Raw genomic sequence first — 27168 nt, 5'->3', positions numbered from 1 at the left:
TTCCTTGTCACCCACAGCTTTTCTGACATGGCCACGTTCATGTGCTATGAGGTGGTCAACAAGAAAAAGAAAATACTCTGACAAACTCCAAAAGTTTGAGAACCAGAGCACTGAGGGGATAGCAGCAGGCAACAGTTAACTTTCTGTATCTTACCAGAGTAAATCAGTGACAGCTACCACACTGTTACACATACTGCATAGAGCCAAGAGAGTTGGGTAACAAGTGCTGAAAGTTGTAGTCAGCAGCACACCTTTGGTTATTAAATGCTTTGCTTTTTTTATTAATGTAAATAGAGTCTGTTCCAAGTTATTTATTGACACTGATTTGAAAAATCAATTAGGAAGTATAAAGCAAAATTTATCTGTTGAAGTCCAGGTAGAAGAAATATGAAAACAGACTATTTAAAATATCACCAAGAAAGCAAACCAGTTCTATTCTTGTCTTGTGAATTCTTAAGAAAGTGTTAGCTCTGTGTTCTCTCTTCTGCCCTATCTACCTTCTTTAACTGAAAAGAGAACTCACAAGACTTAATGCTAAGTAAGAATAAAAATCACGAAATGGGATGGTTCTGCCAGAACCTTCTTTAGGCTTCATTTAAAACCAGGAATGCTTTTGCATTTTGGAAAAACCCTTATTTTTAGCTATAAAGGCTGAAGAATGACAAACAGAATGCATAACTCTAAAATTCAAATTAATTTTGGCTCAGTTTGCTGGAAATTATGAAGTTCAATCAAACACCAAAGAAGGCTAGCTCTAACAAAAATTACTGAGCCCAACTTAGCAGGGACAACAATAAAATGAGTACTTCTAACAGAACTAACCGTCATGTCCATAATCAGCTACTCTCTTTCAGAGATGTGGATGGAAAAATACAGAGATGTGCGTGGTTGTAGTAGTGATAGTTAATCTGGCAAATATTTGGGACTAATGGTAGTAGGGTCACAAATCCTGCCCTAGGAACTTGCACCTGTTTGTGAGAAAATGTTTCAAAAAATATTCCTGCAGCCACTTTTGTTCTAACCAAAGTAAAGGGGCTTACACATATTTATGCCTTGTTGGAAGAATTTTGAATCTCCAATTTGACTTTGTAACCACAATTCACCTAAAGTACTGATGAAATTTGGGGTACAGGGATCATTCCAAACGTTACCAACTTCAATGCTTTCTGTACATTTATTCTATTATTTTTGCCTCAAAAAGACACAGTCTGCAGACAGTAACTGTAAAAGGCAGAACTCCATAGTATTTTGGTAACAAATACAATGCTTAAGAAAGCCATGACTATTTACCAACATAATACCACCCATGACTATTTAGCAACATAAATTTAATATATCCTTGCAGAAAGGAATCAGTTCCCATGCAAAGATCACTTGTAATTTTTGAATTTGCAACATTATATGTAAGACTACTTGCATACATTTGGCCGCAGCCCTAAAACTATTTGGACAGTACAGTTCTAAAAGTTTATTATACAAAAGTTCACAATCAACAGAATAAGCTTGACATTTTTGAATGTAATATGCAACTTGTAAGACAAATATTTCTAGTGGTGTTACCTCACCCTTTGTAATTCCCACTTTTCTATAAGATGCTCCACTTCACCTCCAAGAACTGCTGTGTTACTGTCATCCAACAGCAAGAATCCATTTCTCACTTCAACAATTCCTGAAAGCTTAATTTTTGTTCCAGGTGGAGTGTTCAGGCTAGAGGTAGAAACAAAGTCAAAAAATTCAAATAGATTTATTAATATTCTGTCACAAATATATAAAAAACTACTCTTATTATAATTCCAACATTTTCATATGCCATAATAAAAAATTAGCATCAAAAAGCACAGTACTTTTCAACAGCTTTATTGAAACACTTCCTACTTATACAAAAATGCCATACTGCAAATTAGATTCTAACAGAGATAAATACTGGTAAATTGCCTATTTGGTTAATATCTAATTTCACAATACTGAATTAAGCTTATGATTTGTTTTGATTATCAGTTAATATTCTCAGACAACTGATTTGAGGCAGATTCCTCACATTTACAGTTAAGAGTGGATTTCCAAATAGTTAATCATCTCGGATTTTTTTTTAGACATTTAACTTAGTAGACACATAGAGTGGTTAGAAAGGAACCTTTCTACACATTACTAGGAGCTAGGAGTATACTAGAATAAATATAAAACCATGCATCTTGTAGTGCTTCTTCTCTCACTACTCTATAATTTTAAAACATATGAATACTTTCTGTCACCAGCTCCCACATGGAGCCACCTCATCCTCTTCTCACGTGAATCTATCCTAGGAAAAGCAACAGCAGAAGCATAAAAGAATCATGTACTTCCAACATGTAATTGAAAGATATGACAAGCAGTGCAATCTGGAAACTGCTTCTTCTTGTGAGAAACAGGACACAGCCATTTAAAACCTTTCAACTGAGAGACAACAATCTCTTTAAAACATGCTAGAGCTATTGTTGCAATCACAGGCCCATGCCACACGGTGAGGAAAATTCATAATGGAGTCAGCCAATTACAGAACCAGTGCCATTTAAACATAGCAATGTTAATGGATGCTTGGATTGTTCTGATGAAGGCAAAAAAATGGACAATCAGAAAACAGACATGAAAGAAACACAGAAAAAAAATTAAAATAAGGCAAGGGGAAAGGAATAAATGAAAACTATAGTCATGAAAAACCTATAATATAAAAGAAAATTGTGAATTATTTATTTTAAGTAACATTATGTACTGAAACAGGGTATTAATACAGTTTAATAATATAATATCAGACTTGAAAAAATATCATATAACACAAATTAAATCTTTAAATGTTATGTAAAAACAAGCGTTCACAACATTATTAGAGCGATGAGTTCTCTAACATCTGAGATTTTATCAAAAAGCTTTCAAATTATGTCTTGTACCGGGTATTTATCTTCAAACATTTTGTGATCTAGAATCTACTTACACAAAAGTCTGTTTGCCTTCCTTTATTGCTTTCTTTATATTCGCATTGGAATATGATATTCCAAATTCTGCTGGCTCAAGCTAAAATTAAAATGTCATTAAATGTTCTGACAGCATCACTCTAAACTGCAAGCTGGCTCCTGCTCAGAAGGAACAGTTTAACTCTTAAAGATGACATTCAAAAATTAAGTATATTTCTATATCTAACTGCTGCAGCAACCAGAGAAAGACAGAAGAAGGGGGTTTTTTTTAAACCAAAATTACCTGAACTAGAAGAGTGCAGAGCACAGCATGACTCTGCAGACTAAACACCGGAGATTGTTTTCAGCAGCTCCATAAACAAAACAACAAAGCAACCCCGTGTTCAGCAGTATATATAATATATATATTTCTTCACTTTTAACTGAAGAAATATCCAAGTTAAAGACCTGCCCATGGTTAAGCAGCATTAGTTGCACTGGGTTAGGAGTGTCAAGCCTGTGGCATTCCTGCTACAAAGGTAAGGCAAAAGATCTACTACTACTGAAAATTGGAAATTTGACCCGAAGTTTACACACGCCCCCAAAATGCTGTGTGTTGTGAAACCACAACTCAGTAGATGGCTGCAAAAATCCACTTTCTTCAGTTATGTAGTTCAGCATAAACAGAACTGTAAATTACATTCACATGTACCTTTGCATGCTGAATTTAAATTTCTCCTTTATATACACATCCAGAAAGGAAGCCTCTTTTGCAGAGCAATATTTTCATAAATTACTAAGGACACTTCCATTATTTCAAGGACACTTAAGTAGCAAAGGAAAACATGGAAAAGGAAGCTGTTCACCTTATTTTTGACATGCTACTGTATTCTATAGCTGTGCAGCTTGTGTGTCCATCGGTCATCTGTAAACGCAACATTCTGGGAGCAGCCTGAGATTCTTCATTATCCTTTGGTGCAGCAACATTGCGAATTTTCTGTATTTGCAGGACACACGGCCCTTCCAGCTAGATAAGTCAAACAGAAAAGACAAAATTGTTAGCACTGTTAAGCAAACACACTGCAATATCTAGACACACCAACAGATGCCCCCAGGCAAAGAAAAGTGTAATTTGATCAGGCAGTCATGTTGAATTTCTATCACTCATGTACTCTGTGTTCTAAAACATGATAAAATGGGTTTTACAGAGAAACAGTTGTGATGCTTCACACATCTCTGAGATACAGATTATAAAATAAAAGTGAATGAAAACAGAGTAGGAGGCAAACAAACAAAAACACAGATACTGTCACTTCAAACATAGCATGGAGTCCAGATAAGATTTCACTGCAGGATGACTTTCACTGACAAAGTCTTCTAAAGAACAAAAAAAAATACAGCTTAGAAGACTCTGTTTGGATCAAGAGGAAATTTGAAGTACAACTGCTTTGTAAACTGCAACTAGAAACATAGCTTCCTAAAACAATGGTCCAATCAAAACATAAACTGAAGGGATGTCACTTGTCTACTGATTACGCAAAAATGGATACCCTACTAGACATACTATAATCTATGTTACAAACAATAAAAGTTATTACTAAAAAGAACCAAACAAAAAAACAAACAAATCAAAACACAGACCAAAAAACCAACAAAAAAATCATAATAAACCCCAAAACCCCACAGCAAACAAAAACCACCAAAATAAAGCAAAATAAATCCAGCTGAAAACCCAAGCTCAAACCAATCATCTCAACCATTTATCACATTTCAGCTACAGCTAAGTCATTTTAATTTGTCTGAAAATAAAATTGTCTGTGGCTGCTCAACTGATCTCTAACTCCTAAATGACAGCAAAAAGATGAAAAAGTGCACAGTCCATCAGCTTCTAACCTTGAGGAAACAGAATAGGCAGCCAGAAGAACACAAAATGAGAGCAGATACCCAGTAGGTAAGTATATATAAAAAGAAGAGAAATTAATAAATAAGAGAACAGGAGCACAGTAGCTTTACTGTGATGGCAGTAGAAGATCTGATGTAGCAAACACTCTCACTGAAAGAGTCTTTTTTCAATGCCAATCAGTTTTAAATGGAATCCCAAATCCAATCATAATTTTGAAAAAAAAAATTAAAAGGCTGTAGGAAAAAAAAATCCACAATCAAAAAAACAATGAAACAGAAATGGGGAAGCATGTGAGTAACCTTTAACAGGAATTAAACTGCTGGCACCTTATGTTTTCAACTGCTTACCATGAATTTGCCAGTACTCAGAAAGGAACTCTTGAGATCACAACTTTAATCCTTTCTGAATGCTTCTCCTGCAGTTAATGTTTCCATTGTAATGACACAAGTTCTCAAAAGTAAACCAATAACACCTTAAATGTAGCAGCCATTAAATTATATGTTGTAACTTTATAGTCCTCTTTGCACTTCAATTCCTTCAAAAACACTTAACGGATCTCTGTGGCGTAGTCATCTAGATAGAAATGGAAGGATTCAGTTTTCCCAAATCCTATGTAAATGTGGCCATCTTGTGGTTAATGCTGGTAATATTGATTTTTTTCTAGCCCACAGATATTAAATGAATGAGTGAAATAGCTCTGTGTATTAATGACTGAAGTTGATCATCTACAGTGGTCAAATACCCGTGTTTCATACTAGGACTCTCACAGCTTTTATGCAAATATTTGCCTATTATACAATAGGCATAAAAAGTTATTTTTTAAATAAATGAAGTTATTTTCTATGCAAGATGGAAATACATCATAGGTTCTCAAGATATAAATAAACAATACTGATATTAGTCTTGGCTGAGAGGAAGAATAGTAGCACATAATTTCTATTTTTAACTGAAACATTTCTGAACAACAAATTACTACTTTCCATAGGGAGATTATACTAAGAAGTTGTTCCTCTCCCATAAAGCAAATATTTTTTTTGTAAACACACAGCTCTATAACCTAATTCATTTGCATACATTGAAAGCTAAGCAGCAGCACTGATTAAGGATTCAGATTCACCTTATTTGACTCAAAAAAAGGAAATTACTGTTAAGAGAGCAAGGATTCAGCATCCTACTCAACAGTTTGAGGTAAAAAATATAAATAGGTGTCCTTCTCAAGCCGATTTTTTTTCTGTAATTGTTCCCAAAACCTGAAGGATTATCACCCTCCAGGAAACAGTTTGCAAGTGTCTGGTTTGTGGTTTTTTTAAGAATAATTTTCTAAAGATCTATGAATATAGATAAAGTTAAAACTCTTCGCATTTGCTAAATAATATACTGCATGCACTGACTGCTGCCTTTCTAAAATCTATGATCCTGCCATGGCCTCTCTCTAAAGTGTGCTTTGCATAAATGGCAATAACGTTGGTGCCTTTTTCTAGTAGAAGTCTGTGCTTGCAGCAGTGACTACTCCATTTAGACAACAAAACAAACAAATCCTAACAGCTCTTAGCAGCCTCTCTCAGCAATCAATCTGGCTTTCTTAAAACAAACCCATCTTAACTTACCACTTTCTGAATTTCAACAGTAAAAGAAATATGTTTCCCCAGATCTTTCACATCAGTGATAGACTATCAATACTTGAAGTAAGGGGTAAAGAATTGAAGTGAGAACCACTGCTAGGTTTAAAATAAAATTCCTTCCTTTACCCATCTCTGAATTGTTTTGTTCCAAGGAACAAAACAGGAAGGGTATACAGAAGGGGACAAATTTCATTTTTACCTAAACACACAACATGCATTAAAATCTAGCACACCCAAGTTTCAAGTATAATGCTCTTCTCTAGCACAAAGTGTTACCCCATCTAACACATTTTATCCACATGACTTGTGGGATACACAACCATAGGAAAATTACATAAAGTGCATAGCTGTAGTCACGGATGCCAGTAGGCAAGTAACCCAGCATAAACATGTATCACTGTGTATCAGAATCAAGCCTCTACTTTGATTTATTTCTGACCTGCTTTCTTGCCCTCTCAGGATAATGAGGGGAAAAAATGAAATTCTGATGTAATGTCAAGACTCAACAAGTTTAATGACTTTCCAGCAACAAATGAAGTTGCCAAGATTGTTCAGATTTTTATTTAATCATTCAAAGTTGTTGAAATGAAACCCAGAAAGTCTTCTTTTATGGAGCTTATGTTCACATTTTTACACTATAATAGATTCAAACATTGGGGGGTTTTGTATGTGAAGTAATGACAAAACCAGACTAATGTGCCATAGAAGGCTGTCATAACACAGAAATCACAGAATACAGAAAAGTGAAGTAAAAATATTGTCTACCTTTTCCACCTTTCCACCATTGATGTCACTGGGGAGGAATTTCTTGCCAATCGTTCTTAAATCTGTCTGAAATGATTACAGAAGACAAGACAATATTAACTAAAAATATGCACTTAAAAAAACCCCCCATAACATAGGAATAAAAATAGCACTTTTCCATCATGACAACTATTTATTCAACAGAAATCCACTCCTTTGTGTGATAAAAATTTCAACAACTCAAGAGTTTACAAAAGAAATCCTTTTGCTTTTTAAATTATATTCTTGTTTTAATTAATGAAATTAACATTTTCAACATTGATTAAAATACTTTTAAATAAACAAAACCAAATGGCTATGCAATGTTTAATGGTTAAACATAACTGTGAGGCTTCACAGAGGTAAAACATCCATCTTTGCTCTCCATCTGGCACTTAGAGAAAAGTATTTTTAGTTCCTGTCTTTTACATGCACAAATCCTTACTTATTATGATCATAAACAACTTTTTCGAAATAAAATGTGCTAAATGTAATTACTACAAGAACTTGAACCATATTTTGCCATTAATATATGTCAATGGACTACTGTTCTGGCATCCTGATCTAAAACTGAGCAGGACTCTATCTTAGTATCCAAAATATTGTAAATGATTTATTCTGGTTTTCAGTGAGAAACACTGGTAAATTACAAATTACCAGAAAACAATCATAAGAATGCACTTTTAGCATATTTACTGAGTATATAGAGGGAATGAATGCCCAATCCTCTCTCTGTTGCACAAGATAGCCAGGTAATGACAAGGAAGCACATTCAGTTTTTCAATCTGAGCAAATCTGAGTTTTTCACAACTGGGGAAACTCATCTGTCATTTGGACATCTCTGAATAGCACACAGGCTCCTGTGTGGTCCACAGAATCATTCTAGAATGGTTTGGGTTGAAAGGGACCTTAAAGAACATCTAATTCTAATCCCCTCCTATGGGCAGGGTACACCTTCTGGTAAGACAATATTGCTCACAGCCCATCCAACAAACCCTTGGACACTTCCAGGGATGGGGCATCCATGACTTCTCTGAGCAATCCATGCTAGTGCCTCACCACCCACACAGTAAAGAACTTCCTCCTCATATCCAGCCTAAACCTATTCTCAGATTGAAGCTATTCCCCCTTGCTCTTTCATTACACATCCTTGTAAAAAGTCTCTCTCTCCATCTCCCTCCTAATCTTCCTTTAGGCACTGGGAAGTCATAAGTAGGTCACACCTAAACCTTTTCTTTTCCAGGCTGAACCATCCCAAACCTTTACTCACAGGAGAGATGGTCCATCTCTCTGATCATCTTGGTGTCCCTCCTCTGGACTTGCTGTAACAGACCCACATCCTCCCTGCACTGGGGACCCCAGAGCTTGGTACACCACTGCAGGTGGGGTCTCACCAGAGCAGAGGGGCAGAATCCCCTCCCTGGCCCTGCTGCCCACACTGCTTTGAACGCAGCCCAGGACACATTTGGCTTTCTGTTCTGGGCAGTGAGTGCACATGGCTGGGTCATGTCCAGCCTCTCATCCAGCAGCACCCCAAGTCCTTCTCAGCAGGGCTGCTCTCCATCCGTGCATCTCCAGCCTGTGCTCACACTGGTGCTTGCCCCAACCCAGGTGCAGCACCTTGCACTTGGTCCTGGAATCTCATGAGATTCTGATGCACCCAATTCTTGAGCTTGACCAGGTCCCTCTGGATGTCATCCTATCGTTCAGGTGTGTCAGCTGCACCACTCCGCTTGATGTCATCTGAAAATTTGCTGAGGGTGTACTTGGACCCTTCATCTGTGTCATTAATGAAGATATTTAGTGGCACTGGTCCCAATACAGATCCCTGAGGGACACCACTTGTCACTGAAGTCCATTGGGACTCTGAGCCATTAATCACTACTCTCTGGATGGGACTGTCCAACTACTTTCTTATGCCTCTAACAGTTCATTCATTAAATCTGTCTTTCTCCAGTTTAGAAAGAAGGATATTCTCAGGGACTGTGTTAAAGGCTTTACAGAAGGCCAGATAAATGACATCTGTAGCCCTCCCCTTGCCCACTGATGCAGTCACCCCATCACAGAAGGCTACCGGGTTGTTCAGGCAGAACTTGCCCTTGCTGAAATCTCCAGCTTCCCATCAGAGTAGCAGGAACGGTAGACAACTTTTACAAATACTTTTTAAGTTCTTAGACAAAATAGAAACATTTGAAGGACTGAAGATACACTTATGTCTACTTCATACTTATTTAAGCAATTCACACATTCAGAAAAAGGTAAAAAAGGTCAGCTGACTTCTGGATTTCTTCTGCCTGAAAGGTGCCTCTAGCAGTCAAGGAAGAATTTGTAGGAAGTGGAACATAAATTCCCTATTATCCTGCCATTAAAGACACTCTGCTACCCTCTACATACTCAACAGACAAGTTAATCTTTCGGGCACAAAAAAACCTGACTTAATGATTAAAAGTGATAAGCCATTAATTCGGGTTTCGAGTACTTGTGCAACATTCCTGGTTTATTTTATTATCTATCAAACCTGACATACCAACACAGTCACAAATGATCATGTCAGAACTCATTCCAGCATATGATTACATGCAGGGTAATAGCCAACAACTCACAAATACTTTATTTGGGTTTTGTATAAAGCAGCAATGCATTCTCAAATTTATGGACATGCTGCTCTGGTCCAGGAATCAAATGCTTGCCTTCTGCATGTTTTGTATTACATTCTTTGCATCTTTGCATTATAATTTTGCTTTAATTCTTTTCACATTCCTTACATGAACTGGTGCCTGTATACATGAGTGACTGAACACATGATTTAAAGAATAAGTGAAAGGAGCAGAGGGGACCCTCTTTTTCAGAGTATCATCTAAAACCATCTAGTGGTTAAATCTTGAGGGGGAACAAAATAATCTCCAACAACTCCTACAAAATTTCATTATTTTATTCTTTCTAATTTCAGAAAGGAAGAATACTTTTCTCTTAAGCACTCGACTACATTGTTTTCCCCCTTGAAACTACATATAGTTATTACAAAGTTTATATTAAATCAAATGAAGTACAGTTCATATTAAACCATTTAAAACATCTGAGTATGGATCTGATATGTTAAAATAAAATAGCAAATAGATTAACTAAGAAAAGCAGAAGACTTATTAATGATTACCAACAATGTATATACTACAATTCTGAAAAACAGGGATTCACATGCACACTTTTCTCATATCCTTAAAAAATATTATCGTATATTGCTTTGAAGATGTTCTGCTATCTCATACATTGCTTGTTAATTTTTTGCCAAAATTATGAGTACTAATCCAGATTTCTATAGTAAGGAAAAAAACCCAGGTTTCAGTTACATAAATATGTAGACAACACTGGATATGTAGTCCGAATGTGCTTTAAGAGCATCATGTCCAGAAGTCAAAGTAAGAGTGTTTTTTTAATCCCAACAAACTTATACTAAAATTTCATACTCACATCATTACTGCAGCACTTCTGGTTGTATTCATGCTTATAGTTTGACTTTAGTTTTACATTTCATAAACAAAATAAATATTTTCTGACTGCTAAATCTGTTCATTTTTTCTCCTACAAGTTTTGCCGTTTGGAATAGATATTCTTTCCAAATAAAACTCACAATTCATACAGGCAAGGAGAGAGGTAAGTACTCTGTCCTTTACATAAATCACACTGACAACAGCACACTTAATTAGACACACAAATCTATATTTGAGCCATTGCATCTATCATTTTTAGCATGATTTCTCAGAAAAAACATTTTCACTACTATGACTTACATTAAGGGCAACTAGGATTATATCATTCGTATTAACTTTTTCAGATGAACTTAAGCAAGCTTCAATTCCTTCATCTGAAAGACACCTGTGAAAGAAAAAAAAAAAAGGAATATCACATGATGTATCAATGACACAAACATTTCTTCTGTCTATGAGATTGTCTTTAGTTCCTATCTTTTGTATTGGTAAAGCATAGATGCAAAAATTAATGAAAAATTACTTAATGTAAGTATTTTCCTTGCACTGATGGTGGTAGCGCAGGATCAGTATCTTTCTGCAAAAATTCTGTAAGTATAAAATAAGTTTTGAACACTAAGTTTTGAATTGAATACCTGAATCCATTTTAAAGGGCCGACCTATTCTAGCCTTCAATAAAAAACTTTAAAAAAGGATAGTTTTAACTTGAGTGATCAGAAATTGTGACATTTGTTGTTCAATTTGCCTACTCTACCCCATCTGCAGTTCCAGTTTTCAATATTATGTAGCTGGCAACCTGCCTTCTTCTGCACAGCTCTTCATTTTATTCAAATACATCACAGCAACCATTACATAATTGATAGACATCCAGCCTGAAACACAGCTCCTCCTCTACATTTAAATAACTACTCACCAAGAAATCACCTTTTCCCAAATAATAAAAGAATGATTTAAGAAACAAAGAGTAACATACACTAAAAATTCTCAAAATAAATATTCCTGGGTGCTTCAAGAAATACTTTGCTTTGAAGAAAATAACATGCACAGTGTAACATACAAACAAGGCAAAAAAATACTTGAAGGGAAGTACACTTGACAGACCTTTCTGATTCCAGCCCTGGTGACTTTAACATTGCCCTTTCCAGTCCTGCCAGTGTTCCAAGACTAATTGGACTGCTCCCAGCTGTGCTCTAACCCAGACACCTGATGGGATTTATCTGTTCATGTCAGACAATGAAATCTAGCAAATCCTGACTCTCTGGCTCACCATCACCAAAACGAAGAAAAGCCAATAATTAAACAATTCGGATGGCAAAAAAAAAGCATGCATATATATAGAAGCATATGAAGAAACAATTCTATTTATTTAATAAAAGACAAATGCTTGAGAAGAATAAGGTAGCAAGATGTGTTGCTTTACATGGGAATAGAAGATTTCCCAGCTGAATAATTTTAAGCTTCAGTACTGTGATATGGGAAGCTTTGTGCAACTCCAGCGCATTAGCAGCTCTCATTAGCTGGAGTCAGAAGGTAAAGCAGAACAGCATTCCCACTCTGTGCCAGGGGAAACAGATACATCCAGACTATCCTGCTCTCGAGGCTTCAACTGTGGCTTAATTACACCAACAGACTTCCTAGAAAGAGCAGTATCAAACTCTACTAGTTTGCCTTCTGCCATCCTCAGCGTAAAACTGAACATAAGTTGAACAGCAGGGGCTAAGGGAGTACAAAATCCATAAGCTGAGTTTTAGACTGTTGGCTAAGTCATGGAAGGATTTTTCTTTCACTGCTCCAAATGCAAATGAAGTCATTCTTCATTCTACTAAAGCCAGAGGGACTGCAATTCTCTGACAGAGTTATTTAAGCCGAGTACTTCAACATAAGCGCTACATTTTCCAGCAAGAAAAAAAACATTTTTAAAGAATGACTAAACAAGAACCTGGCCTACAATTAAACTTTCTCTACATAATACAAGATTAATTCTTCTATTACAAAATTCACTGCTGAGTCATGTTTTACTTTTGCACCTCAAACTGAAGAAGACTGAATCACAGCTGTCAAAACAACATTCTGGTTTAGTCAAAATTTTCAGTTTATAACTTTTTATGTATAAATTTACATATGAATTTTCCATTTAGTTTGTGTCATTATTTAGGAAAGCTTTCGAGACAGAAGGGTAAAGAGAACCTCGTGGGAGAAGACCACTAATTTTTGACTTGTGCTAATTTAAGCAACAGCACTTAGCAAAAACATTGCCTATCTGACCAAAATCTCTGCCAACGTCACAGAGACATCGATCATAAAATACTACTGAGGACATCTGTTAGGTTGATTTAAGCAAACATCAAAGCTTTTTAGCAAAAATTTGACTGACTTGGTTATTTTATGAGTTTTCAAAAAAAAAACCCTGTGAATATCAATGTAGGGGATACTTTATAATTTAGGGTTGGTTGGTTTGGTTATTATAGGTGCTTATTACATAAAAGTATAAATCAGGCAAATGCAAAAGATCAGGATCAAGATTACTTTAAAGAAAAAAAAGATCAAATCAACAATTCTGTCAGCCAAATTTTGCTAAAGAACTTCAACAGAGAAAAAAAGAGCTTTCCAGTAACGTGTCAGGTGCTGCTTCTGTGCAACAGGACGCAAAACTACAGATTTAGTAAAAAATGGTCAGAAATTGGCCAGGAAGCAAATTGCAACCAGGAGACATTGTACACCAGATTCAGCCAAAGCACAGATCTCTCCTGCTGTAACAAAAGCTTGAAACCATTGTATATCAAGTCAGTCTTTTCCATTTTGCCATAATAACATTCTTATACAGACTACTTCATATAGCAATGAGTACTCCAAACGTGTTTATATTTTCTTAACAAATTTAAAGAAACTTCTTTTAAATAAACTATTTTATTTACTCCTGTTTGTACAGTCTCCTACAAGAACTGTCAAAGTTTTAGCTTTGAGTATTTCCTGCTACAGGCCCACAAATTATTTAAGAAAATTTAAAAAATATATTTTTATTAAATTTATTTTAAAATAAATTTATTTATATAGAAAAAAAAATACATCTACCTCACTCAAGTATGAAAAGGGAGTCAAAACAGATAAAGCTACCTCTTCAGATGGCATAATCCTTCCCTCGACAACATAAGGATTATTAAGTCTGAGCTTTTTCCAGACTCTGAAGGAATCAGATTCCCTTTTTCTATCTATTCTTAATGAAAGCATGCAATATGCTGAAGTTAGGACCTTTACAGCACAGGGCTGCTCAATTTTTTGTTCTCTGCATTAGATCAATGAAGGAGAGGGAAAAAAAAAAAAAACAAACCTTACCCTGAACAAAACCACAACCAGTAAAAACCTGCTCTGGAGTCAAAGAGAACAGCCCTGCAGCTCTGTGTCTCCATTACATTCACTCAAGTGCCTCACATCATCTGCATTATATGTTCTGCCTGTTTTGCAAAATGCCATGACCTTCGGTACCAAAAGGTCACCTACAGTGTGATCCTATTACATTAATCCAAGACACTTCCTACTGCCAAGTGGTTGGGAGCAATCCTAAACCTCACATGAACCAGATCACACTGCTGGAAGTGCCCATAAATCCCCCAATTCCCAAGATCTACCTGGCCGTGCTGGTGCCGTACAAGCAGTGTCTGTCAATCCTTGCTCTCCACACCCCCACTCCAAGCCATCTCCCCCAACTCTCCTTTATAAATAAAGGAGACACTGGGAATAACCTGGTACAGAAATGCTGCTGCCACAATCAACAAATTTCCCTTTTTACCTTCTGTAAACAAACACTTCAGAATTAAGCACTTCTGCTTAATGTGAAGCAGCAAATAAATAAAAGGTAAAATAAATGGGTGAGAAGCATAGGGAGCCAGCAGCCAAGCTCCACAAAGCTCTCCAAGAAGTCCAAAGCAAGCCAGTGGCTGACCACTGACACCTTACAATGACACCAAAAATACCCTACAACACACACCCCACAACATAACCTCCCACCATAAGGACTGGTAACCAATCTAAAACACACTAAAATTACCTTTAGTTTCCAAGAAATAAAGCACTCACTACACTTCTTTCTTACACGTTTTAAAACAATCTTAAAAGTTGCATATTGAAGTTATGAAAACAGCTACATTGATTTCAAGGGAATTTTAGTAAGTAATGCTGCAGGAGTCACACAGGGATTCTATGGCCTTGGAACATTAATATAAATTAGAAGAAAATAAAAGATCAGAGTTTTCAACCAAATGGGTATAAAGCTTCCATAAATGATTGAGATGGTTATTTCTGAAACATTCTCAAGAGAAAGAAGATCAGAAGAGAAAGGAAAATAAATGTTTCTACTGCAATTCTTTTGCATTACGCTTGCTGAAACCTGAAGGATATCTCACCTATTCCTCCCCCCACTCCAGGTTCACTCATCTGAGACATGAAGCAGTACAATCCGCTTAGCAACAGCTTTTGTCAGAAAAAACACCTCCTAGAAAGTACCTGCATTCCCACCTTCAAATGAGACATTAAAACAAAGCCATTAGTAATGAATCAGCATTTTCTACATGAATCTTTCACATATAAATCCAAATCTGTAATTTTTCTGTCAAAATGTTCTCAACCAGCTTCTATGGAAAACACATTTCAGTAATTCTTCCTTTGTAATACACAAAAAAAAAAATTACATCAGTGACAGGCAGAGCTGTTTTCCCACTGCTCCTTCGTATCAAGTATAACATCAATTTAATAACCCACTTTTGTACATTATAGGTGTGCATTCTCCTCTTCAGTATTTCCCACTGCTATGGGATATAACCATAGTACCAATCTTGCCTATGCCTCTACTTCTCTCCCTTTATGTTCTGCTTTACTTCATAAAGAACAAATTACACCTGATATGGCCTCAACAGACAGATTTGTGTACTGCTACTCTACTACCTATGTCTGAAACACTGAAGAAATTGGCAGTATCAAAGCAAGATGCATTTTTTGTCTGCTTTATACAGACAAAGAGAAAGGTTTTAAATGAGAGCCTTACTCTCTAATTAAATCCAGCAGGTAAACAACTCTCCTAATAATATTTATTTGTCATGAGCAGGTTTCTTGAAAAGCATCTTTTCTCTCTTTGTAATTAACAGTTCATGCACACAAATCTTTAATCTTCCATGCTTTTTCTATCATATAATTTTTCTATAAATCCTGTGTAATTTTCTTCAACTATCTCTAGAATTAACATCTTATTAAGTAGAAGCTTTGTTTAACAGAAAAAGCAAATAAGGAAAATTAACATAAATAAATATGTTCCATAAAATTTATCCATTTCAGATTCCCAACTTTTCCAGAATCACTGCAATCTTATCAAACTCAACTGCACTACCACTTCTAATTCAGTGCCAGCCACAAAAATCAATGAGTTTTATAGCAAATTTTATATAGCTATTTTCATTGTGTTTATGCAAAAAATCAGAATGGTCCTTATGTATCTTTGCTACAGAAGCAGATTTATACAATCATGCTATAAAATGGTAAGGTTTTCAAAAGGAAAAAAGTCGCAGAAAGCTTTCAAATTTTTCTTACTTGATAATGCCTCAATAAAAAAGAGAATACTCGAAGCAATTAAGCAAAGAGGATATTAAAAGGCCGCAGTAGTACATGACCACCACTGGATGTCAGTGTTGCTCCACAACAGAAAAACTACACACCAGCTATCTCAACAACTTGGGCGTTCTCTTAATAGGGCTTCAAAATGTTTTGCTGAATTTCACTTGCGTAAAGGAATTACATAAAATGTTAGAAATTTCACTAAGGGGCTATCCACTACAGCTGTTTAAAAAAGAAAAACAAACCACATTTTAAGGCGTTATTATTCAAATACAAAAATCAGATCGCCAATAAAGTTTTTCCTTTAACCTGTGTAACTACTACTGGGAAGCAACTGACACTGTTCTTCCCTTCAGCTTCTGAGCTTTTAGTTTAAAGAACTAAATGGGCAAAATTAGAGTCAATTGTTCCTTTGTCCACAAGGCAAACATCTGCAAGGAATGACAAACCTAGATACAAGTGGCATTCTTGGCAATTTTACCATCAATATTCTCACACCAAGAAATGTCATTTCCTTTTGCAGTTGCATTTAAAGATTTATTTCCTACATCTTGTTCTTGTCTCGTACATTTGGTGTATCTTCCTCACGTGTTTTGCACATACACCAATGACTATTGCTATAAACTGTATTTTTGTTTTCCTATCACTTTTTCAATTTGTTAATAACACACTGAACTGTGACCTGAGCACTCACAGCTTTGCAGTTTTAAGGAGCTTTATCTCATGTTTGAGCATAGTATTTCACTCAGGTTTTTCATGATAGTATCAAATCAAGCATGACCCAGAAGATGTTTTCACGTAGCCTCAGGTTTTGACAGTGAATCATCCATAGCCATTCTTTCTAGTACAGTCAAACTACTTTGATAATTGCCTTACAAGAACTTAATCTAAACTGTTTCTCTATTTCACTCCTCAAAATGCAAACTAAAATTTTTTAAAATAACTGAATGGACTGTACTGTATCACTATTAAAAATCCACTAAGTTTTAAGTGCATTTATGCTAGCAAAAGCCAATTTGAATAATCCAAAAAAGCACTCTGAGAAATACAGAATTTTGGTTGCAGCTCGGTAAGCATGCAGGTGAAGAGGCACCAAAGCATTTTAGCATATCTTTAAAATATTACTGACATTTCTAAAACTGGTGCACAGCCACTACCTCATCTTGGTTCCCCAGGCAGTTAAACTTGCATCTCAGCTACCTAATTTTTCACTCCTGGGAATACACCACTTCCTTAAGTGCAGTCTCCAGCTCAAGCCAAGCTGAAACCCCAGAAAGTAACTCATAAAATATACATTCACAAGCTCATGTTCTCAGATGTTTAGCTGACAAAACTTAAGGCCTAAACTTCTCTCAGATGTCTATGACATTTGACTTTCAATAAAAAACATGAACTAAGAAAGCCAATGTATTTTTAGAACAAATAAAGCTTGGCAATTTTTTACATACCATAATAGAAGCAGAATGAATGTCATTACTGCCTCCACCTTTTTTTTCATGTGAGAAAGCAAATCCAAGTTAATTAGCACTAAAATCTATTTTGACAGTAAAATTCTGACCTAAAGAAAGCACAGCAAATATTCAGTGCCAAGGAAGAGAAAAAAACAAAACAAAAACAAAACCCAGAAGTGCAGTACTTAACACCAATGCATTCGCTTCTTCCTGGCTTACACTTACCTGACACTTTCAGTAGGAATGGGATAAAGACCAAATAACTCAGAAGCACTACAGTTCTAAACACATGCAGTATCAAGCACTGCAAACATTATTTCACTGCATAAGCAACAGTAGTCCAGCAGCTGACAGCGAGGCCCCACACAAGCACCCACGGAGCTTCTCCTTCAGGAACCTCCTGCTCCTCAGCCAGCCTACCCCACCTTGATGTGGAGCTGCTTCCTTGCCCTCCTACCAACACAGGAGAGGCAACGAGCGCAGATGGAACTGCTCTCCCTAACAAGGAGCCTTTCCTGCCTCTCCTACACTAACACTGGAGAGGAGAGCTGCCCTATCCCTGGGTCAGTAGTCCTGAGACAGGATTTGGTGGTAAGCAGGTTTCTGCTCGGTGTCAGAGGCAGAAAGCACCCCAGCAATCCCTCAAGGGCTTCCAAGTCATATTTCTCTTACGATTTTTTAATCACCTTTATCAAACCAGCCTCTCATCCATTTCCAAAGGACAAGCAGGAATAAACAGTGATAGTTTTAGAATTAATCTTTAATATGTTTGACATGCAAGGAGAACTGTAAGTCTATTATTGGGTTAGCCTGACAGTCAGTCACTCTCACACTTCTCTAAATCCACCCCACACACCACCCTTCTCTTTCTAATTACTAGAACTTGTATTATTTTGGGGTTCCCCCCACAGCCCTTCTGAAATTACTCTGTTCCAAACATGAAGTATCAAACAACAAGTTTGAAGCATACTCTGAATCAAGTTCTTGCACACAGAACATGAACTTTAAGACATTTTAACAGCCGCATTAGTGAAGTCTTTACAGTCGCACCTCTCATAGTGCGATGTGTGCTCTTTTTAAGTCTATTTTCTTCTATAAAATTCCTACGGCTGGGAATACGTAAGAGTATGAGGCTGGCAGCACATCTTTAACAAGGGAAAGTTTGGTTCTGGAATAAAACATAAAGCTTGTTTACCTTTACAACCATATGACACATCTCTAATAACATCACCATCAAAAACCTCACACTCTCCACTTGCTCTTTCACAAATGCAATGTACTTCACTCACCACACGCTTTACCTAAGCTATGTACACAAAACTGAAAACCAGAATCAACTTTCCTTTAGAATTCCAGTTCCCAACAGAAGAATTCCAAATAATCACTTGCAAAGCCCTGATCCAGAGTCAGAAATCCTAGAAACTGGAGAATGTCTCACAACACAGGCCTACAAGAAGCCGGTTTCAGGACACCTGCAATTCTTCTACAAGCAGACAACTGGGAAAGGGAGAAAAATTGTAACATCTGGAAAACAGGCATGTGGAAAAGCCTGTCTTGAACTGACGAGGAACTACAAAGCAGGGCACACTCTGAAAGGGCTGCACAGACAGTAAGTTTACTTCCTTATGCTTTCAAAAAGCTCCAATTATATGGACTTCACTAAGTGATGTAATGTTTATCTCTTCATTGGCATCTCTAAACAGCGTGAGAAATCACTGAAAGTCAGGAAAAAAGCTACAAATTGAGATCTCAAATCTACATGTGATAGGTTTTTAAAAACTGTACTGCTGCAATTTTAGGTCTTATTTGTGATATAGTTTTAAATTGAACTAGCAGCACTGTAAGTATATGCAAAGGTAACTACTACATAAGTAAAGAGCCACTAAATTTTCCACCTTAAAACAACTGCAAAAGCTACTGATAAATGCTTTGACAGGTAATTTACATTCAAAATGTATCTGACAAACTATTAATTTTTCATATTAAAGATGGCAAAATCCAAAGCACTAGGTAGGAAGTAGGGAATGAAGGAGATTGAAAGGAAGAAAGAAAACAGACCTTCCCCCAAATAGAAGATGAAATCACCAGCTGCTTAGCATCAGTCTAGAAGCAACTTTTGCCCATCTCACTCATTACTTTATTTCCACTTCTTGAGCCCTGAATTAACACAGCAGACACAGAGCATAACTTTCTCTGCTGGAAGTAACCAACCAAGTTCCACAGTGCAGCCATTATCATCAATCACATCAGAATGCAGGCACAGGAGTTACTTATTTCACCACCATGTATGTAAGACGAGGAGTGACCAAGTCAAACTGAAATCCCTGTTCTGCTCAGTGGCTACACACTCTTTCAAGGTGAAGATCAAAAACATATATAGCTCTCACTTTACCATATGGTTATATACAGAATCTTCGAGTGAATGAGTTGGTTAAACAAGTTCAAAAAACCATCAAAAGCCCAGGACAAATCAGCAACTTTGATAATAATCAAAAAATATTTAAACAGTAAGGAATTATTATTTCATTATGAAATAAACATATTTTCAGATTTTTGTGTCTTCCCAGAGTACTCTATTCAAAGGCCATTATTACTGATAGCTTAGACAAAACAGTAAAGAGGTACTGGATTTTATATTTAAAACCAAAATATTAAAGGATGTTTTTCAAATGAAAAAGGGAGATAAATTATATCAACCAAGCAAAAAAGAAGTCAAAAGAAAGACTGAACAAAATATTCTGGAGGATTCATTTGCTAAAAGTTAGTAATAAAGACTTCAAAGCAGGTAGAAAAATCCTGACAGGTGACAAGGATGACAAATGAATGAGTGCCAAAAGGATTGATTAAAAAAACAGTTATACTATGTAAGTTGGTTTTCTTTGGGTTTTTGGTTGTTTGGGGGTTTTTTATTATTCTTTCTAAACTAAATCTCTACAGAGTTTTGGAAGTTCTCCAAACTAAAGTTCTCATTCAAATACACATCTAAGCAAGTTTCTCAAATTGATGTTACAATATAAAAGGCCTTAGAATATACACAGCAGTGACAGCAAATCCCACTGGGATCAGCAAATGTTTACCCAATAGCTCCACAGCAGCCAAAATCCAGAACTGCTGCCACGCTTTGAATGAACACCTCTACCAGAAGAATGGAAAAGAATAGAACATCAGACATGCTGATCACATGAAATCCTAGGATTTACATAGACACACATGAACAAACTCTATAAGCTATAACAAAGACTAAAATTTGTAGCCTCATGAGAACCTTTTGGGCTTTAGGGGGAAGATATTTCTGGCAGATAGAAGGTGTCTCACCCACTGCTATTAGAGTTCCCTAAAAAATTAAGAGAAAGAGTGGAGAGCAGAAGGATTCAAGGAGGAGAGGGTAGAAAGACTTGCTGAAATAACTTTGGCCAGACCCTTCAACAAAAGTTTTTAAAGAAAACGAACTTAGGCACAAGAAGAGAGAAGAATCCTTTCTCACTTACTAAAACATGGGAAAGGAAGGGTATGAACACAATGGTTTCTCTTCTAGAGGATTAGTTAACACTGTATATATTCCTCTGGTTTGTACAGAATACCACAAATTTTAAGGACTTAAAGGACTGGACAGCAAGGTAGTAATTGGTGATGATTATACAGTCTTAGATGACACAAAAATCTATAGCTTAGTGCTCTCTATGACCATAGGATAAGCTGTCAGATGAATTTCAACATTAATACACACAAAGCACTGCACAATGAGAACGGAAAAAAACCTCACACAATGTGTACAATGCTGAGCTCTAATTTAGTTTTTAATGAAAAATATATATTTTTCATTAAAAACTTAGTTATTAATGAAAAATATGTCATTCTGGAGAGTAAGTCATGGCTCAGTAGCAGTCCAAGTCACAAAGAATACTAGGATCTGTTTTTAAAATAAGACACAACATTATGAAACAAAGCAAATCAAATAATTACTAACTAACACTGTTGTAGCATGTAACTTTCTATTTTAAAAATTCAAGTTGCTTAATTTTTAACACAGACTTCCACCACAGGTTATAATGCACAGCACAAATTCTCCTGACTAGTTGCAGAACCTCCATCCACAGACATCTTCCAAGACATAGCTAAGTAAATCTACAGATGTTCTAATCTAGAAGCTACAGATGATCTAATCTAGAAGCAGAAGTTTTAATTAGGACAACTTTCAGAGGTATCTTAGAATATTTCAAGAACTCACTGCAATTTGCAACCCTTGAACATATTACACATTAACATATTACATTTTAAGATGCAAAAACATAGGCTTAGTTTTAAAAATCCTGAAGTTATTCCTCCCTTGGTTAACACACTTTATTCTTACTCCCATACTTTATCCTTACTTTACATACTTACATTTATTTTTATTTCCACTGGTTTAAAATCTACTGGAATTCTGGCACAATTTCATAGATGATGTTGTTGGCCCTTCAGGTCAGGTTTTTCATACCTTAGATCAAAAGCTGTTTAGCGTCTATAAATAGAATTGGCAATCCTTTAACAAATAACCTAATTAACATATACAATCTACATTTAATTACCAGAGAAATGTAGAGTCTGTTCCTAATACCGGTGAAGAGAGACAAAGACACCAAAGCCCAGTTCAGAATACATTTAACGCTCTGTGTGTCGGACCTTCCATCCTCCTGAGAGGATGAAGTGTTGTTGTTTGCACTGCTGCTTCAGCACAGGTGCAATGCATGTGCTTTCAAATGTTACAATTCTTTTCTAGTGTAATGTGCCAGCTCACCAACCTTTTTAAGACATACAGCAAACAGCTGATAACTGTGTAGTCTCTGTGTAACCAAGCTGATTATACGACAGATTAGAGTCCTCAGCTTCTTAGAGAAAGCCAGACAGGAATTAACTAAGACCAGCTCTCAGCATACACAGCAAGGTATGAAACCATGTACACAACAAATACACAACATGTAGAAACAATGAAGTGGTGATTTACTGTAAATGTAGCACATGTTTTAATTAACTAATGAATGAATTGGGAAGTCATGGAAAATCAGTAATAACTCCAACACTAAACCAGATGTGTAAGAAACTATCACATAGATAAATGTAGGAAATTGAGTGTTTCTGTTAACAATATTGATTTGTTCTCTTCTCCCTCAAGAGTCCCAATTACAAGTTCTAAGTCTTATAAAAATTACTTTTGAGAATCTGAATGCAATTTTGCAATTGATATTTGGAGATTTCAGTTGGCTGGATCTTTTAAGGTGACTTTGCTCAGTCCCTGGCAGGAACACAGCAATTCATTGCAGTCTACCAACACCATCAGTCATCCCAAGTTAAGTTCCCACTACCACTTAATTAATGAAATGATAGAAGTCTGCAGCTGGATGACACACAGCACCCTGAACATCACCATCTCTGATGTCTCTAATTAGATGTCAGCACTGAAAAACTTGACCCAATACAAGTTTGTCATCCACAGAAACCGTTCTCTTACTCAAGGCACAAGATAAGGCAAAATTAGAATTAGGATGCAGAGAAAGATGAAAGCAAGGCTACCAAGTAATTAAGTACTACCAGCAGTAGCCTGATGACAAAAATTACCAAAAAAACCTCTTAATTTGGCATAAAACCATACAATTAAGTCATTATCTTACTGTCAGATTCTGGGTTGCATCTTCATAAGCAGATTTGTCAATCCATGCTTCCAGAACCACCTTGGTTATTTCATTTTAAAATGAATTTAGTAGTGTTTCTCTTTTCCTCCTGTACTCAAGCTGATGGTACTGCCTTCTAAATTCATGTAATTTATAACTACGCTTTTCCAGCTTATAAAATGAAGGTAAATACAGCAATTATAGTGTTTATCCTAAATTATTATTACAAGGTACAAAGTGAGGCTGTGATGTTTCTGGCATTCCACTGCATAGGAAAGCCAAGTCTATCCTAAGACAACAATTAGTTCTCTGCCAAAACAAAAGGAAACATTTAAAAATTTGAAACATTAAAGCATGGCATGAAAATTAAATTCCATTAACCAGATCAAAATTCAGACAAAGGAAAAACAGCTCCAACATAAACACATCCATGAGTTAATCACTGTTTTTCATTTCTATTTCTTTCCCTTTTTCATCTTCCTCTTCCCCATGGGTTTACAGTTCTTATTCTTAAACTACAATACTGCAGGGGGAAAAAAAAAATAAAAAAAAAAGGAGTTGATCTTATATAATAATATGCAAGGTGGCATGTAAGATACCAGGGCTTTATGACCAAGGTATGACCTGGCAGCTTTCAAGTGGGTAGTTGAAAACATTCTGAGAGAGAAGATCCACAACATAAATATATTTCCCTAAAAGTACACCATTCTCCATGTCATTACAGTATTATTACACTCTCAGATACACAATTTATGTTCTAGCCTTTAAGTCATACAGCAATTGATCTACTCAATTTTCAGAATTGGACACACATTAACCATACAAGCAAAATAAATTTATCCAGAGGTATTTTATAGAAGATGATGCAGAATTAGGTACAGAAATCAAATGTACGTTCCTGGGTCACACCTCAAGCATTACTGCCCTTCAAGTATTACAGATATCTATGAGAAGATACTATAGTTGTTAAATATTTGAACACTTGAATTTCTTAGGCTCCTCTTTTTCAACTAAACTACCCCTATCTTTCAGCCTTTCCCTAGGTCATGTTGTTTTCTAGATTTCTACTTAGACTTCTTTTTCTCCCCTTCTCCCCACCCACACAGCTTTCACACAGTGCTGCACCCAAACTGGGCACCAACTCCAGCTAATGCCTTACAGCACTGCCCAAGCTGAAAGAATTTTTTAATGCATCTTACAAACACCATAACTAACAACCAGGACAGCTGCTTTTTACGCCCCATTCAACAGCATGATACTGCATCATACTTTCTACATATATAACAAAATATAAAAAAAGAACCCTCAAAATATTTTCCTGCAGAACTGCTTCTCATGAATCCTTATGATATGCAGGTGACTACTCCTACCTACACCCACAAAAAAATCTGCATTAAGCCTACTGAAATACATTTGTTTCTCTTCTATTCCAGACCATTTTTGACGTTAATTTTAAATTCTAAAGACTTACTGCTGAAGTGTTTGCAACCCTTCAGGTTAGACATTGTCTCATACTGTAAGTAATACCCCATTTCACAAGCAACTGTGTCTACTGTATATAAACTACATTTTCTCTTAAGTACCTAAAAAAATCCACACAAAGCTTCATTAAATGAACAAGACAGCATTGTTTTTTTCCTTGTCAAAACTTGTCTTGCCTTACTTCTTAAATTTCTGTTTGCAGTTGCTTGTCATCCTATTATGTTTGTCTATAAAAACACTGAAAATTATTAAACTGTTTACAGAACAACATGTTAGCCTGAGTGTTTCAAGATTCTCATTTTTACAGGAAAAAAAAAAACCTAAAGGAGCAGTAACAATAGTTGAAGCCCACTAATCTTTTCTCACAATGTTCTTCTGCTGCCACATTTACAGAAGTGTGAAGTGTGAATCATTCAGTTTTACATAAAGTAAAAAGCAGGCAATTTGGAGGTAATCTTGTTACCCAACTACAGGAACCTAATTTTAACTTTATCCTGGATGGAGATAATGCAGATGAATAAAACAAAGACACAACATGAGAAAGGAAGAGGTCTTCATAGACTAAGACCCCTGTCTTAATCTGTTCCCTCTGATGCTTCTTTAACATAAAAGGGCATAAAGAATTATCTTCTGGAAAGAAAAGCATATTTCTCATCCCTAATTAATGTAAGTTTACAGAAAGGAAAAAACCAAAATCACAACACAAAATATTCACCAAGCTTTGCCTTAAAAGATTTGTCCTACTGTTGAAGGTTTTGGAGCACACGGGTCATTTAAACTTTCCCTGTGTGCTAATTGCCAAGGGCTGGAGCTTTACTCTGTGCTAAGCACGGGCATTCAAGTATGGCATCTCAAGTTTCACTGATGGCAGCTTGCAGTGCCAGTGCTCACAGCCCTCTCCTCGCACGACGTCCCAGATCTCAGGTCGCATCTTTCACTTCGGTGTTGCCACTCATGTCACATGCCAGATGGAAGTGAACGGACAGGAACCGTAACTTGTTCCTGCACGTGACACTATTTCAGCGACAGACACCTCACTGATACTTCCATATTCAATAACTCAACCATGCAGAATCTTAAGGTAAAAAAAGGAATTACTTTCTACAAGGGTAGTTTCTCACAGACATTGCCTCGCAGTGGGGAAGCCTCTCAGCAACAACTGCTAGAGGATTTAATTGCATAGTTTGCATGCAAGCTATCCAATACAGACAGAGTTTTCCTATAAATAGACCAGATTTATTCCCCAAAGACAGCACGTGTTGATTTGAGATGGGTTACAAAGGTTAACCTACACATGATTTGGCATCAGAACTTGAATGCAGTCTGTTCTTGTTGTGGGAAGGCAGCCAAGTAGCTGCTGGCGGCATCTTACAGCAAAATTTTTGCTATGACTAATTCAGGTGACTGTACCAGTACAATAGAGAAGAATAAATATATCTTTCCCAGGGAAAAAAAAGGAAACTGTCTATCTGTAGTAGTGAAATTCAGGGCAAAGATTATCTGGAACCTCTCAGTGGCAGCCACAATCCCTTCTATAGAGACATGGTATGCTTTTGCCATCAAAAGAGCAGCTTGCAGGTAGTTCAAGCAGCTACAACCACCGTTAGCTACAAAAGGTAAATTCATTCCTTTCCTTCATTGAACAAAACAATATATTTCTGCAATGAAAATACTTCAGCTTGTACAAACACTAAGCTTGTTAGGCAATTCAGCACCATTTCCCCAATCCTAGACCCTGTAAACTTCCAGGAGGTGCCTGCTTTTAACTGGAAGTACAGAGGCTTCACAACCTTCTTAAATACATTTGTCAAGCTTTTCAATCAAGATTTATGAAATATGCTGGTTCTAACTTACCCTGTTGCAACCCATGAAGAAAAATGCTCACTTGTTACTCCAAGCTGTGTTAGAGCAAAGGTCGGTTTGATTCTCATCCTACTAAAACAGCAAGGGTATAAACTAAACACAAATTCATTTTCAGCATACTTCAACAGCTTTGGAGACATGCAGCTGTATACTAATTAATTAATCTCCTTCTGCTAAGCAGAAAATAACATCATGCTATGGCAAAGCAGAGTATCCCGATTTTACCCACAGATGCAGCATTCATGAAGATTTCTCAGTCCATAAACCCAAGACACACTAAGCACAGAAGTAGTCACATCTGAGAGGCTCAACATATTGAGAAAAACTTCCTAGACAAAACTAAGCTAGTACATCAGAAAAGGAATTCAAACAATAAATAAACAAAACTCCCAGACACCAAGAA

General features: G+C 36.3%; 1 protein-coding gene across 3 annotated transcripts in view; it reads right to left on the bottom strand.

Moving 5' to 3' along the window:
- TDRD3 (tudor domain containing 3) overlaps window positions 1-27168 on the bottom strand; it is a 90842-nt gene that overhangs the window by 38253 nt on the left and 25421 nt on the right. For 2 of the 3 annotated variants that reach the window (XM_026795417.2, XM_005490266.4), the window contains exons 2-5: window positions 11024-11108; window positions 7218-7283; window positions 3794-3954; window positions 1566-1707 (exon numbers count right to left, since the gene is read on the bottom strand). In XM_026795417.2, the coding sequence (XP_026651218.2) occupies window positions 1566-1707; window positions 3794-3954; window positions 7218-7283; window positions 11024-11108 (454 nt within the window). Of the gene's footprint in view, window positions 1-1565; window positions 1708-3793; window positions 3955-7217; window positions 7284-11023; window positions 11109-27168 lie in introns of those variants that run through there. The other variant, XM_014269330.3, reaches the window with a different exon arrangement.

The sequence above is a fragment of the Zonotrichia albicollis genome, chromosome 2 (genome assembly GCF_047830755.1).
Source record: "Zonotrichia albicollis isolate bZonAlb1 chromosome 2, bZonAlb1.hap1, whole genome shotgun sequence".
NCBI classification, from domain to species: Eukaryota; Metazoa; Chordata; class Aves; order Passeriformes; family Passerellidae; genus Zonotrichia; species Zonotrichia albicollis.
Note: the sequence above shows the minus strand (reverse complement) of the source record. Positions and strands in the feature narration are given on the sequence as shown.